At 45.1% G+C, this 16559-nt stretch overlaps 1 protein-coding gene across 1 annotated transcript; it reads right to left on the bottom strand.

Moving 5' to 3' along the window:
- Window positions 1-10352: 10352 nt before the first annotated feature.
- On the bottom strand, window positions 10353-11471 carry LOC119456987 (beta-1,4-mannosyl-glycoprotein 4-beta-N-acetylglucosaminyltransferase). The gene has a single exon (XM_037718807.1). It carries the CDS (start codon window positions 11469-11471, stop codon window positions 10353-10355), a length of 1119 nt encoding a protein of 372 aa, XP_037574735.1.
- Between the last annotated feature and the right edge of the window lie 5088 nt (window positions 11472-16559).

Below are 16559 nucleotides of genomic sequence, written 5' to 3'. Positions count from 1 at the left end.
CACATATTCAGCAACACGTACTCAGGGACCGAAGTTGTCTATTCCGCGTACATTCCCAGTAGGCCAAGTTGTCGTTTATGTTGTTTACTCGGCAAGACAGCAGCACCCTATAGAGAGAGACAGAAATAAACGAGGCATGAAAGCCGAGGAGGTTAACCGGAAGAGATTCTGGTTTGCTACCCTGCAAGGGGGGGAGAGGAAGGGGGAATGAAAGACGGAAAGAATAGCGGCTAGATAAAGCAAAGGCACGAAAAAAAATTCAGAGGGTCTCTTATGTTATCCCTAAGACGACCTGAAGGCGAAAGCCCAAGTGCCGATGCATTAAAGACGGACACATGACGTACACATCCCCCTTAATTCGCTTAGTCTACTTGAATGAATGAATGAATGAATGAATGAATGAATGAATGAATGAATGTTTATTTTTTCCACAAAACATGTACAATACAAGGTTGTGGTGGAAAAGTGGGAAAAAAAGCTGCTCATGGCAGCTTCACTTGTCCCAAGAACCGAGAAATATCCTAGCAGCAGGGTGGAGCAACATATTTCGTAATGACTATATAAAAAAGTGCGATTATATAAATACAAAGACATTGATCATCTAGTCAATAAAGAAAGACATATTTGAATCATAACTGAATCAGACATAGTTTAAACACAAAGAAATACATAACTCAATCATTTATAGGCGTGAAAAAAAGTTAAAAAGATCAACTGGACAACATGGCAGTAGATCAATGTCATTACTCAACAGTTCATTGAGGTGGAGGACGCAGTCGAAGATGGGGGTCCAATAGATGCAGACGTGTGTGCTGGAAGCCAGGTGCGTTACACAACGATTGTGCGGCATCATTTGCAAGCACTCGAAGTTTCGCTGCTGCACCTGTTCTTGACAGCGCGATTGGTTCCTGCACGCCGTCTCTATGAGCTGATCGAACAGCATCATCGGCATGTCATTGCCCATTACGCCACAGTGGTTAGGGAGCCACTGAAATGTGACGTCGTGTCCTTGCTCCACGAGGCGGATAAATGAGCTCTCGAATTTCGGAGGAAGGGGGTTGGGGGCCCGGAAGGAGTTTGCACACATAAAAGCAATCGCATAGAAAAGAAAGAGCTAGCTGCCAACTGTCACCAGGACGGGCACAACGCCGGCCGGCTCTAGAAGAGGAAAGGTGCGTAGAATAAGAATAGTGAATGATTGAATTATTGAATAACAGGATAAACAGAATAACAACAAAAATTGGCGGACGCTTAAGCTTCGCCTTTAAGAGTAGAAAGCGATAGCGTTATCGGGACCCGTTCGCGTCGCATCGTTCGCATACGGCAAGTAGGCTTCATTCACTGCAACACTGAACGTGGAAAAGCCAGCTTACAAAGACCAAGCTTACACCGATCCTCTAAAAGTCGGCTTCACTTTTAAACTGAAATGCATTGCTGGAAGACGTTTTTTCAGAGGCAATCTAAGTGGTCTTATATTAAAATGTGAAGGCCCTAGCACCTTTTTTTATTATATTATTAATTGTTTGCTATTACCCCGACGCGTGCAGGTCTGGTAGAAATGCTGGAAAAGGGGTTTGTGTTCGAGTTTCCTCGTAGCAGAATTAGGTTTTCTCGTACATTCAAATTACAATCCGACGCCGATTGGTAAACAATCCGACGGCGAAGTCGTACTTTACCATTTTTCTGGCGGATTTCACTGTGAGAAATTCAATTTTTGTTCACCAAAACCTTGCACCACGTGGAGGTCCTGCGCGGTCGATGTGGTTGGATGATTTTCTCCGCCACCAGCGATCATACGCCGGTTGCCGACGCCGGATTTTCTGCGACACGGGGTCCTAAACGCTATCGCGTTAAAAAAAAATGGGGGTGATATCCCGACCGCGGCGGCCGCATTTCGATGGAGGCGAAATTCAAAAAACGCCCAGTATGCTTGGGTTGTAGTGCACGTAAAAGAACCCCAGGTGGTCAAAATTATTCAGGAGCCCTCCACTATGGCATGCCTCATAATCAGAACTGGTTTTGGCACGTCAAACCCCAGAAAGAAGTAAAATGGGGGTGATGTAAATCAACATAAGAATAAAACATGCATGTGCGGCAAATGATCCACATTAAGCACAAACATTGTAGCGCGAAACAAAAAAAATATTCGCTTTAAAAGCGAATATTTTCCAGACTCCTCCCGACTATAACTTCGGCACAACATAGACTGGCTTCGTAAATGACTAAGTCGTAGCTCGAGCTAAGTCCCCCCACAAGTGTTCTACAGCGCCAAGTCGATAGATATTCTGAAATTTATTCTTCGCTATAATTGGAATATTCCATGCATTTCTTGGGCAATCCCCCATAGTGGGTAGGACCCACATGCTTAATAGGAAACAACAAAGCTGTAGCCATGACTGTGGATGGCTGAAGAAGAAGCAGTGGGCTTGGGGAATGCGCGAGAGCCCTGAGAGCCGATACCGGCTTCCGCGGAGGCCATGGGGGCGTCCGGCGGTGGACGCCGGCGCCTTCTGGTCCTCTGGCTTCTGTCCTGCCTTCGCGCTGTCCGCCGCCGCCGAAAACCACCCCGGCTACAAGGTACGCCCACACACCGGTGCCCCGTCATCACCACAACGTGGCCGCAGGGGCATCCGATGGCACAAAATGCTAGAGCCTGGCCGCAACGACTACGTCGCCTACGCCAGCGATGGTGACGACGACGAGGAAGACGGCGAAGACATCTACCCGACGCCGGCGCCCCGCGTCGGACACGCGTACCAAGAAGACTGGCTAATGGACAACCTCCTGTCACAAGTGCAGAGACAAGACGCTGCTGAGAGGACCAACGAGCACAACCGGCAAGCGGAACTGAGGTCGTACCACAAGTGGGTGCCGAAATTTCTATCGAAAGGCGGTGAGGCACAAGGCGATACGAAAGAAGAGCAAGGCGATGCCCCTGCATCCAACAACGATGATGACTCCGCTACAAGTGCAGCAACGACGTCCAGCAGTACACCATCTATGGCCGAGAAAACGGACAAGCCGACCATCACGGGCCAAGTACGCTGATGACGACATTGGCCAGTGCCCAGCTCAACAAGCTATTCCGAAGCCAAAAACGGCAACCGACGCAAAGCCAGGCGGGCTTATGGATGTGCTTTTCAGTACAAAATTGACGTCCCTCACGACAGCAAAAATAATGAAGACGACGACGAAGGATACGAGAACCACGACTGTGCACACTACTCAACAGGCAAGTGATCGGACGGTAAAACCTTCATCAACGGCGCGCAAGCGACCAAAAATAGTGTCAGCGGTCCAAGCGCCTCCGAAAAGTGACAGTAGTTCATTCGTGATCAATCGCTTCGCTCGCGTATCGCGGGAGTCTACGTACATGGAGCACATGGAACCCATGGTAATGTTCGCATGTAACGTGTACTTGTGGATCATCGGCACACTGTGCGCACTCGTGCTCCTGCTGGCGGTGGCTCTATGCACGACCAACAAACCCAGAGGGGAAGCCCTGGCCCCGCCCCGTCCTCCAGAACCGCCGTTCACGCCGCCCGTGCTGATCTCGCCGGTGTCCTCCCCCACGATCAAGAGGCCGCCGACAGAGGTCTGGGAGGACGACCTGTACGATGTGTCGGAAATATCCAAGCTGGAGAAGAGGCCCAGTGTCACTCAGCCACCACTATCACGCTTCTACGGGAAGGTTTAAAACGTATGTTTAGAAAGCATGGCCGTCCAGTATCTCGAGCCTTCGAAGAAACTCAGGTTAACATGGCTGCACCTACAGTAACTACCAAGTTTCGCCCCCGTCAGGTCTAAGTGCTTCTAGGTTAAAGCTGAGGACAGTGTGTATACAAGTACGAATAGCAAAAGGCAAGAAGCACCAAATCGTTGTTTAATGAACAAGTGAGGCGGTGTCATCAACTATAAGCAATGGGAAACAGCGAACAGTGCACTGACTGCCACTCATGATGACTGTCCTTGTCATCCATGTCACTGTGGCGAAGTCAAGAATCTAAGCTTCGTGCAGAGTCGATTTTAAAAAAAAACGATTGCAATTGTATTCGCCTTCTAGATTGCGGAACCAACCTGCTAAGGTAGAGCAGCCATAATAGTGAGCACGAGGCAATTCTGAAATACACATGACCACTTAATGATGGCCACATGATTAGTGTATTCAATGTGGGCGTATTTTGAGCGCTCCTGCTAAGAAATCGAGCTGAAGCGACTGAATTCTTTCACAATATTATGACTTCAGTGCACCTCTGTATATATTTATCACGTATATCAAGAGTGTTCATTACATGGGGCATATGCGTATGCGATAGCAACTGCTATTTTCTAACGCGACACCTTCCGCCATCCATAGACCCACCAGCCGGCGTGCCCCTATACTATACTGACAGAATAATTGACTCGTCTTTGCGAGTTAATGCCCGAGCGTATGACGTCACTATTCATGCACGTACGCGTGCTTACCACTTTGCGGTCTCCAAGTGCCGAGTTGGCGCACACTGGACGCACTATGCGTATTTGCTCCACTTGATATTTCAGCTCCTCACAAAGCAACCAGCCCACCGGCTCAACCCCAATGTTCATAACCTGCTCTTAAGTAGCACTTTCGTATCGCGACAGAATACTGGCACGTTGATCATTACAGCCAACTGTGCAATCTAAAATTCGCCAGTACTCGCTCTTCTCTCACAGACCCTCTTCACTAATTACTCATGTGGCAAATAAGTATTGCCATTATATACCAGTACGCACTTGCTTTTGGCCGCCATATATAGGCGCTGCCAAACATATATGAAAGTTCACATGGCATGCGTGAAGCGTTTGCTAAACGACTAACGTTCCGGACCTACTTTGGCATACTACGCAATCGTTGACTACGGTCGGTTATTCCCATCGTAATTTACGGTCGTTGAACGGCAGTTTGTTGCCTGTCGTCTTTACCTTGATCGGTCTCAGCAGTGCGGCATTTGTTTAACCTAAGTAAAACCACTCTGCCTGAAATCTGAAAGGAAACCGCAAGCTACGATTGCGCATTCCCTTTGCTTCGTTGGAGCAGTCAGAGTCCCTGCACATGCTCATGCACAGACTATACGGTGATTATTATTTTTTTATTTTTAATACTTTGAAAACGCTTTGAATACTTCAAATTTCCCTCACGTGTGGAAAACTGCTCCTGTTTTGCCTGTATTTAAGCCTGGCTGTAAAACCGATGTCTCTTCTCTGTGCGACATCTAAGATTTTTGAGCTTGCTCTTCACAACGCACCGTCTTTTACTGCGAAAAACTCATTGATTCCGAATCAGCATGGATTTCTCACCGGCCGCTCCAATATCACAAATATCGCAAGTTTCACGACACAGATATCCGTGCCAGTACTTGAAAGGGGGCAAGCTGACACCATTTACTACAACCTCAGCAACGCTTTTGATGTAGTCAGCCACACACTGCTTCTGGTCAAGTTTAGGCACTTTGGTGTTGACTCGTCAATTGTCACTCTCTTGCGCAGTTACCTTTTGATACATCATGTTATGTTATCGTCAATGGCCAAACGTCTTCTTTTTACATGGCAACTAGCGGCGTCCCTCGAGGATCAGTACTAGGAACACTCTTTTTTAAATTTTTATTAATGATGTTCTTTCTGCTATTCGGAATTTTTCTTTCATTCCGTAGACCGACGACATCAAGATTTTAATGAAAACCATAGTGTTGACGACTGTCACATCCTGCAGTCTGACCTGTGTTCTTTTTGTGAATGTTGCAAAGATAATAACCTCACAAGACCAAAATCATGATCTTGACACGCAAAACAGCAAGCACTTCTTTTTCTTATTCTGTAGATTCTGTACCATTGTAAAGTTTGTGAGATAAAGGATCTCGGTGTATTTTTTGGTACAACCTTACACTGTTCTGCTCGCACTAAACGCGTTGCAATACGGGGTATGAGCTCTCTTGGTTGTGTTTGCAGACTATCGACGGAATTCAATTCTCCTACACCGTTCCGCAAGTTGCACACAACAATGTTATCTTCCTCAACTCGAATAGGCGTCGGTTGTCTGGAATGGCATTTCTAGATACAACAGTAACATTATAGATCTTGTCCAGAAAAAGTTTCTAAGCATATAAAATCAAACCGATTTGCTAACATGGACACCGAACCTTGCTCTAACACTGTTGGATTATTGTCATTGCCCTTACTTCGCTGCCGACCTAATCGTGATGGCCTTCTGTTTCTTTTCAAACTCCTTCACGGTATCCTTACCTGCCCCGAACTCCTCAATTGTATCATGTTTCGTATTCCGCGCAAGATCATCAGTGAACATAGACCTTTGCATGTTCCTGTCTGTCGTCACCAAAACTGAACCGTCCACAGATTACAGTCTTGTTAACGCTTATTTTCATGGTCTCGATATTTTTCATAACTCGTTGTTACTGCTCTTTTCCGAGCTTTGAGTTGTTGTGTCATAGTTTCACACATTGTTCAACTGCCCTTCTCATTTTTTTTCTTTTGTATTCACCTTGCGCTTCGTTGTATCTACACTGGTTTTTTTTACTTGTTCTATATGTTTTTTAACTTATATTGCACTGCAATTTGTTGTTTGTTTTATGGCATGCGTGCCCCAGCACTCAACCTTGAGGTTGTTCCTGGGAGCGGTAAAGAAATCATTGATTGATTATTATTATTATTATTATTATTATTATTATTATTATTATTATTATTATTATTATTATTATTATTATTATTATTATTATTATTATTATTATTATTATTATTATTATTATTATTTCATTCCCTTTGAAACGGGGCGGGGACAAATATTCCCCTAGCCTGCTTGATTTATTCAGGCTTTACTACATCTATCACTACCTAGCCTATTGCTTATGTGATCTTACCTTTCGTATTTAAAACCTCTATCACTGTGCCGTACCCTTACCTACACTTACAATGACACCACTTCTATCAATCTCTTCCCTGCTTTCTTGCCACCAATACTCTAAACGTCTCTTGTTTATCTCGACTGCTGACCCAGTTAGTCCTTCTATCTTCTTTGAATCCCAACGCTCCGGTATGTTTCTGTCCTCGGGCAAATATCGAGGAACTGCCGTTTGCGATATCATACAGATTTTCCCTCCTGATTTCTTTCTTGTCGTTTTTGTAACTCTCCATGTTTATTTGTTTTTTGTTTGTTTTCTTTTCATCTAATTTGCCGTCTCTGTTTCTCTCACTTTCTCTTTCATGGCTCCTGGTTGTCTATTTACACGTTCAGTTACCCTGTAAATGGTGATGATGGTGATACGGATGATGATGATTTATTGGCATCCCTTTTAAAACAGGGCGATGACAAATAGTCCGGTTGAGTTAATCAGGTATACTTACAAGCTTCTCATTCTAGCATTTTTGTATAAATCTCCTTAATCTTTTTTTTTTCTCTTCCTCAAACTATGTTGTCTACTATCTACCTTGTACCGCTACGTATGCCTGTGACGGTACCGGTCGCATCAATCTCTTCGCTGCTTTTTTCCCACCAACGGTTAGACTGTAGCGCCATCTCGCTGTTCTGCGTAGAAGCTCGAGCAAAGTTGGTGGCGCCAACTTTAAATTGCTTGAGCTCTGCTTCACTTGCTAGACCACCCGATTTTACAGTTATCAGATGATGAAGAACTTGAAGCAGCACAAGTAAAACGCAGGGTGGCACAGACAACGCTCCGCAATTGGCGCCTATTATGTCCGTCGTTGTTACGTTTGAGCTCGATTAACTTCTTGAGCTTAATGAAACCAACATGCCCGACAACACGTCATGTTAAGCCGGCACAAGGCTGTGTCCTTCATATCGGCAGGAATCCCCTCACTCTGTTTATTCTGTCCTGTTACTAACACACGGGGAAGTCATTACGGTTGTCATTTTGTCCTGCATAGAACCTCCGACCTCCTCTGTTTCGACACTTCTTAAGAATAATCAGGCAACCTATGATACATGCTTTGGGCAACAATTTCGTGACGCATATTGCGATTTGTATTATTCTCTCTCACCCACCTATGGCCAATAGATCGAGAGTCTGAAACCGAAAGGGCACTGCGGTTGGAGGACTGGTCAAATTATGCTTATCCGTTGAAACACTAACGAAGGCTACGTGGAGCAGACATGATGTTCCCAACCAAATTATTACTGCATCAGGATTAGGACTACCAAAGTGGATAAAAAGTGTATGTGTGGGAAGGGTACGTGGGAAACTGGTCAACTGGTGGAGGGAGAGGGGGATGGGAGAGCTTAACAAAGCGTATATATATATATATATATATATATATATATATATATATATATTTCGCTGGTGTTCGCGGTAGCAGAGTCACGCATACTTTTATTATTGTTGATTATTTAGATAAACGATGAAATCATTTGTTCGTTTTTATTTCTCTTCTTTTTCACGTGTCTCTTTTCCGCCTGAACAAGTGATGATGGCATTATTTGTGAGCAACTTAAGATATTATCTAGCTTGTCAGTGATAGTGGATGGCCAATGTTCTTTCGTGCCGACATCAGAGTGAAGCTCAGGACAAGTCACGAGCCGTAATCACCACGTCAAAATAAGAAAGATGGTTCTGCTTGCGTGACGCAGAATGGGAGACGTCAGAAGGCGCCAACAGCTGGCGTTTCTTGTACACGTGGGTTCCTGTGCTCTTCAAGCACTCAGTTTGGTTCCCAGTTTAAAATTTAGAAGCTTTAGTCTAGGAGAAGGACTTTTCGTTCGATTTGAAAACTGATATGCGATCAACTCGTCAGTAGCTACAAATTACATTGTCAGTAGCCACGTAACTGCACCAATTAAACAGAATAATTATTGTAGTTAACTAACTAGCGGGGAAATTACAACACCTAACCTATTTCCTGACATCTACTGTTCCCCATAATTCAGTTTATTAAAAAAATCTAATTTTTACCTTGAAGACTGTATTCTTAGGATATTTTGTCAGTCTTCGGAAAAGCACCTTGTATAACTCTTTTACAGCATTGTATTGTACAGCAGTAGACATAAATACAGGCTGATTATTATTATTATTATTATTATTATTATTATTATTATTATTATTATTATTATTATTATTATTATTATTATTATTATTATTATCATCATCATCATCATCATTATCGTTGTCCTCCTCCTCTCCCCCTTAGTTTTTCGTGCCACCGAAGCACGAATGCATCTACAGCGTTCTTCATCTAAGTCTATCTTTTCACCAGTAGACTCCATACTCACTCTGCGAATTGGCTAACGTCATTACTTCACCTAGCGACCTGCAGCCCTCGCGCCTATTCTGTTACTCTGATAAGCCACCTGCCGTACAATTAAGTGACATCTGCGATCACTTAATCTTAGCAGTAAAGAAGTATAATCAGCCATAATTCAAATATTCGAGAAAAAAATTATTCTCCCATCGAATGCTTCGACTCCAAGTCGCAGTATTCGGTTCGTATTCTAAATTTTTAATGTCGGAATACCATAGTAAAAGTATAATGCCCTTGGTAACACATGCGGCATCGATCACTGCTTCAGCTTCCGGAGTTGTCGGGTGTATTTGAAACCATCCCGCCTTATGCCATGAGAGGACTTCGCTACTTACCGAGTTCTGCAGCTTGCTACTCAATATTTCTATACATGAGCAGAGGCGGGATCCTTTCAAACATCTTTCAAACGCTACTATAACGGACGGGAAAAACTTTATTGATAGAAGCACCTGCGTGGTTGCCGGCCCGGGCTCAGGCCACCCGGGCATTATGTGCGGCGAGGCATAGCCTTTCCACCGCTTCCCGGGCCCGCTGGATTGCCCATAGTTGATCGTGTAGATCTGAGCTATGGTCAGAGCGCTTAGCCATCGTTCCTGGAGAAGGTCCGGTTCTATGTTGTCCTCTCTGTATATTGGTCTACTATAAAAACGGAGAGCGTAAAGTGTCATAAGTGTTGAGTTTGAAAGACTGATTATATATATTACATTTACTTTGTAAACAAGGCAAGCTAAAGCGCTTCTATGCTGCTATCCACTCTAATCGACATTGGGAATTTTTTAGGGAGCATCTTAATACACAGGCGCGCGAAGACCTTTGTTTCAGCCGTATATAAGGTGCCAGTCACGCGTATTTGAAACGCGCAGCGCGCTGGTCACTGATGTAATTGGTTTATTTAATAATAACTACTACACGCCAAAACAACCTCCGCTCACTAATTTACGCGAATTGTGCATTATTTATGCACCTTAAAGATGAAACCTATGAGCACCATAAAAGCAGCAAAAGAAAGAAAGAAAAAAAACACGCCCAGGATTGAGGCGCGGCGCAGACATTGTGCACGTCGACTTCTATGCTTGATCTCGCGACATGGAAAGCAGTATGCTTTTGAAGTTCACTGGGTTTTTCTCGACGAAGGCAGGAAGGACGAAGCGTGATTTCTCGGGCTCGGAACTTGCCACGAGTTTGCCGCTGTAAAGACGTCCCGTTCTCATCAAGCGCGCAGTAAGCGCGGCGTCGACGGAGCGATTGATGGCTTCAGGCTCACTCGCTATCTTCGCCACGACTCCCGCTGGACCGAGACACCAGGAGCAGTGCCACCCGGCCGGGTGCTCACGCGTCCCCGCAGTCCACGGTGGTTCCGCCACCGCTTGCATGGTGGCGAACCGAAGCGCATCCAGCGAGGTAGCCAAGTCATCGCGGAGGCAGCGCCACGTACACGCTGCCCTCTCCGTCGACAACCCCTGCGCGTGCGGCATTAGGAAGCTGTAGACGCTCTTCGCGTACCCGAAAGCGACGACGTCAGGCAGTCCATCGTGGTGGCTCAGGAAGTCGACCACAGATGAGCTGGGGATCTCGTCGGCGCTGGTGAACAGGATCCAGGCATCGTCGTCGACGTGCGGAAACGACTTGGTGAAAGTGACCATTAGTTCGTCCATAAAAATGCGGTGTAGAGCCATGCGGACGGCGCGAGGGTCGGCGTCCTCGGGAAACTCGGGGTAATCCGCGTTGTAGCCGTAGACGAGTCTATCCCGGAACGGTTGGAACCGCGGCGTGTTCAGCAGAGGTTCGAGGAGCAGGTTTCGTTTGTGCATCCGGAAGTTCCTCGTGCTCTCGAGCACGACGAAATGGTCCACGGCGTTGCCCAGCTCACGCAGACGCACTTCGAGTAAGTCTACCTCGTTGTGGAACAGCAAGAGATTGATGACAGTCCGTCGGCATCGTCGACGCTTTAGGACGCCCCAGCGGTTCAACTCGACGAAGCCGTTGGCGTTGAGCACAGCGGCAGGGACGGTGTAGTTCGCTGGAAGCGAGCTCCGGCAGGGGCGCTCGACATCGGCGGCGTCCTGCGGGTCCGGCACGATCAGTAGTTCCATGGTTCCGTACGTGCAAATGGTAGTGCTGACGATGGCAAACGCGATAACCTTGAACTCCGTCGTGCGATAGAAGCTCCGTGAGTTGGGCGCCATGATCAGTGAAGAAGATGATGATGATGACCCTCTGTACAAATGGCACATACCCACCGTGGGAGATCGGCCAAGACAACCTCCAATTGGGCCAAGAATTGGGCGGTTTGGAGAAAATTGATTTTTTTAAAGATATTGAAAAGGGGTGATCATACCAAGTTGTGACGAAACTGCTTGAGAAGTTTATGTCAGCATCAGCTGCACCGCGACGTGTTCGCGAGAAGATAATGGTGATGGCTTTAGAAAAATGGCACAAACTCACTCTAGATACTATAAAGGCCAAGTATCGGGCAGTAGATGAAAGGATGAAATATAAATTCAAATGCAAAGAAAACCGATTATAGGGGAAGAAAAGGAATCTGTAAAAGAGTAATCTGGCTAGTTTTTCTACTTTCTTTCGGAAATTCGCATGTTAGCCCACGTCATAGTGCTGTGCAACATTGTGCACGAAAGTTGACACAGCTGTAGTGGCACAAGAAAAACAAAAGGTTATAAATGATTCATTGAATGAAGAAAGTATGCTGCATAAAATCCGCTTCTGCCTCTCTGCAAACATAAGTGGTCCTGTTTTGTCACAGCTTTCAGCCGAAGAAAAACAGGCGAAGACTGGCGCTTCTGGATTAATTATGAGCTTCGCATATAATTACTGAACACTTGTTTTCTCTATATTTTCACGCGTTATACGAGGCGCCCACGATGTATTCGGTGAACTAAACGAAGCACCTTACTTATAGTTCGTGGAAAAATGGGGCTGCAGGTTTCCAGTGCACGTGTATAGCAAAGTTAAGACCATGTGGGTTAATGGCGGTCTTTGAAGTAAATTACTCATTAACGAATAAACACTCGGGTACCTTATAACTGTGTTTTAGTATTTAGCACGCTGTCACCGAGGCCAAATTTGGTGAAAATGGGAAAGGCATAATGGTCACTGCACAGTCGACCGCAGAAGTTTGTGGGCCATGTGATAAACGTTGAATGTCCGAGCAGCCTGTAACAGTAGCCAGTAAAAACACTACATCCAAATGTTGTTCGCACATACTATAGTTGAGGCTGGAAATACGAATACCATGCTGCGTTGTGAGCCTGCGCAGATATTCGTCTTTTTCTCAGATTCACTGGTCCGCAAACTTTTGTGGTCGAGTCTACATGCGAAGTTAAATGCGTGTGGGTGAATTACGGCTTTTGAGAAAATTTCTCAAAGGGGGCACTAAAGGAAAAACAATTATTTGAGCTGTATTAGTAAATTACCTTTATACAAACATCAAAATGCCAATACCGTGAGGAGAGGCTTCGTAAATAAGAAAAGGCGCAATAACAGACGGGTGCGGCCTTGAAGTTTCCGCGCCAGTCCATCGTGACGTCATCAATTTTTACGATGTCTGCTCCGGCCTATAGCTCGCTTTGCTGTCGATAAAGATAGGCTGCATTTTAGTCTAGAAGAGCCAGAGATAGAACTTTGGAGAGATTCAGAAACTTTTACCTGGTCACAACGGCCAAAAATACAAGAAAATGTGCTTTGAATTAAGTCTGTGACTTCACGGTGACGGCACCAATACTGGGGTTTCGGCGCGAAATAATAAAAAAAAATGATGCTTTGACCTGCCTTTTGTCTTAATTCCAATAACCAAACTCTTGCCGCGAAATTAACGGCTATAAAGTTTGAACGAATACACTATCAATATAAGCTGATTTGGTGCTCCATTTTGAATGTTCGCTTAACGGCTTGAAATCAATATGCGGCCGTTAACCGCAATGTTTCCCAGTGTCCTGGGAGAACACAGTGCGAGACACCGGGTTCAAGTTCGGTGGAAACATGTGACCTGTCATGTCCAATGTGTAGCGAATTGCTGGAAGGCCCCCCCCCCCCCCCCCTGGCTTAATTATAAACTTCAGAAATAATTCTTAAATAATAATTTTCTCCCAATCTTCAAGAATTTTACGAAACGCCAAGAGTGTTTGCCCAGTGTTCTAGGAGAACCGAGTGGCACCGACTTCATATTTGGTGGAAATATGGGGGACCGTTATGTCTGATATTCATGCAAAATGTAATGTGTGCACACGAGTTATTTATTAAGACATTATACACCAGCATTATACGCATGTTTTCTGGATTATGCGGGAACTAAATGTGACACAATTTAAACTTGCACGTAATGAAGCTATTGTGATTACTCATATGCGGGAAAGGGGCTAAAGTGTGCGATTCCTTATGACAGGCAATTGAAAAGCTTAATTCAACTGCTCGAAAGAAACAGCTTCCCTGGTAATTGGGCTGTGGTTCTGCAAGGCCACGCAAGGCCTGCTGTGTTGTTTTGCCCATCTTTCTGCACCTCGAAGATTTCCCCGTGTAACTAACTACCTGACTAAACCGAAGCGAACTCAAGACAATAGCTTCGTCTCTCCAGTGACAAGTAGTAATGCGTCAAAGTGTCTACTGGCAGGTTTGCAGAACATCCTATCTTGAAGCATAAGCAACAATTTGGCGAGTTAGTAGAACATTCTTTTTTTTTTTTCCGGCGCGCAAAGGCAGCTGCGTCACAGTGCCTGCATGCGTTCTTCCCGTTTCTTTATTTTCCGTCTCCATGCTTGCGCCGTAACACAGATGTCAAAGATAACTAGCACTCATTAGCGAGGTTCAAAAGGCGAAATTTGCTCTGACTCTGTTCTCGAAAGCTTTGTGTTACATCTGCACAACTTGGTGGCCTTCGCGCATCCCGCGCTAACAGCGGTCATTGCAAAGTAGTTCGTAACTACGTTATAATTGTAATGCTAGCCTTAACGTTTAACAGCGCCTTGCTGAACTGCTGAGAAAAGTGTTAGAGCATTTAACACAAAAGAAATGAAAAACAAAGGCGACTAAGTGAGTGCTACTATATTGAACAAGAAAGGAGGGCGCGCGAGAAATACGAGGTGACTGGTATTAGAATATAGCCTAACTTGCAAGCATATGAAATAATAATCCATCCCGCAGCACACACCAATGGCTACAGCAAGTACAACAAAACAGCTTCGTTCCAACATCAAGGTGCTGCTGGTACGCGTGTGCAATAGCTCTCCAATTGCATGATATACCCTAAAGCGCTGTTTTCCACCTGTTCCGGTGGCTCAGTTGCTGTGACGTTCTCCTGCTGAGAACAAGGTCAGGGGTTGGAATCCCTGCCGCGGCGGCCGCCTTTTTATGAGGCTGTGACGCAACAACACTCGTGTACCTAGGTTTGGGTGCATGCGATCAAAATTAATGCGGAGGCGTCCGCTATGGCCCCCGCTGTGTTGCAAGCATTGGGACGTGAAGCCCCATAAAATAAATCAAAGTGCCGATTGAGTCGAAATGCTTTGGTGTCCCATCAACTTAATTAAGACAACGACCTATATCCCATACGACTTTATTTTAAGATTTTATGTATAGTATTTCCTTTCTCTCTGCGAAAGAAATAAAGAAGCTGCAACAAAGCGGACAAAGTGTAACATGACCTCGTGGCACCGCCACCACCTGCGACATTAGAAGGGGACAGCAACGTCCTATAATCTCGCGCCGACCTAGCCAACCTCTCGACGTATCGCGACAGCCACGTTGATGTTATTCGCACATAGGTGTGAGGTTCTTCGCAGCTGTTAAGCTATGTCACCCAGCCAATTAGGTAGCAGACGACGGCCTAATGCGAATATAGCTCAGTACTGGCTTCTAACATTGAAACGCACGACAGCGCAGACGTCACGTTCCTGTATAAGGGATCGTGAGCGCATGCACAGCTGTTCCACTGCCACGCTATCACGTTATGATATAACATCGATGGGAACTGGTGTCCCGTCCCGTTGCTTTTTCGTCGGAAAATATTTAAAAAACAAGGTGCAAGATACGATCCTAAGACCTATAGGGTGTTTGGTCGTCATACCTCTGACAACTGAACACCGTAGGTTTTATAAATGTATCTTGCACGGTGTTTTCTGTATATTTTTCTCGTTGAACAGCTTGGCTAACATAGCTGGAACACATGGTATACGGGGTGTTTAAGCGAACAACTTTTAAAGGTTGCCTGTGGCAGATAGCACAATTCCAGTTGATGAGCATGGTCTACTCGAAGAGGCGTACATTACTTGCACAAGAAATTGAAATGTATAATCGAGTAATTAAAGAAAATCACTAATTAAGTTTTTAACTAATTATCTAATGACCCATATTGCAATTTACAAACTCTAGCCGTGGAGTTCGCAAGGCGGATCCACTTGGAACGAATTCTCAGGATGACACCAGTTTCGAGATATTAATTCCCGAACTTTGCGGCGAAATGCATTGGCATTGCAGTTACTTTCTTAACAAAACGTCGTTTAATGCATTCAAGCACAAAAGTAACTGGAACGCCAATGCATTTCTCCGCGAAGTATTTTTATGCCCACTGCGGGACGAAGGCCTCTCCGTGCGATCTCCAATTACCCCTGTCTTGCGCTAGCTGATTCCAACTTGTTTAGCTAAATTTCCTAATTTCGTCACCCCACCTAGTTATCTGCCGTCCTCGACTGCGCTTCCCTTCTCTTGGCACCAATACTGTAACTCTAATGGTCCACCGGTCCAGATCCATTTTTTACTCTTAATGTCCACTAGAATATCGGCTATCCCAGTTTGCTCTCTGATCCACAGCGCTCTCTTTCTGTCTCTTAACGTTAGGCCTAACATTTTTCGTTCCTGTCGCTCTTTGTGCGGTCCTTACTTGTTTTCGAGATTCTTTGTTAACCTCCAAGTTTCTGTCCCATATGTTAGCACCGATAGAATGCAATGATTGTACACTTTTCGTCTCAACGACAGTGGTAAGCTCCCAGTCAAGATTTGGCGATGCCTGCCGTATGCACTCCATGGAACCCATTTTTATTCCGTAAATTTCTTTTCAAATTATTGTTTCCTTGTGAGTAATTGACCTACATAAACCTACTCCTGTACAGGCTCTAGAGACTGACTGGCGATCAGTGAATTCTTGTCTCTTTATCAGGCTACTGAACACTACCTTTGTCTTCTGCATTTTAATCTTCAATCCCACTCTTGCGCTTTCTCGATTAAGGTTATCAATCATGTGCACTCTTCCGGGAGTGCGGCAAAAC

This window comes from Dermacentor silvarum, chromosome 6 (assembly GCF_013339745.2).
Source record: "Dermacentor silvarum isolate Dsil-2018 chromosome 6, BIME_Dsil_1.4, whole genome shotgun sequence".
In the NCBI taxonomy this organism is placed as follows: Eukaryota; Metazoa; Arthropoda; class Arachnida; order Ixodida; family Ixodidae; genus Dermacentor; species Dermacentor silvarum.
The sequence above is the reverse complement of the archived record's forward strand: the minus strand, read 5'-3'. Positions and strand labels throughout refer to the sequence as shown.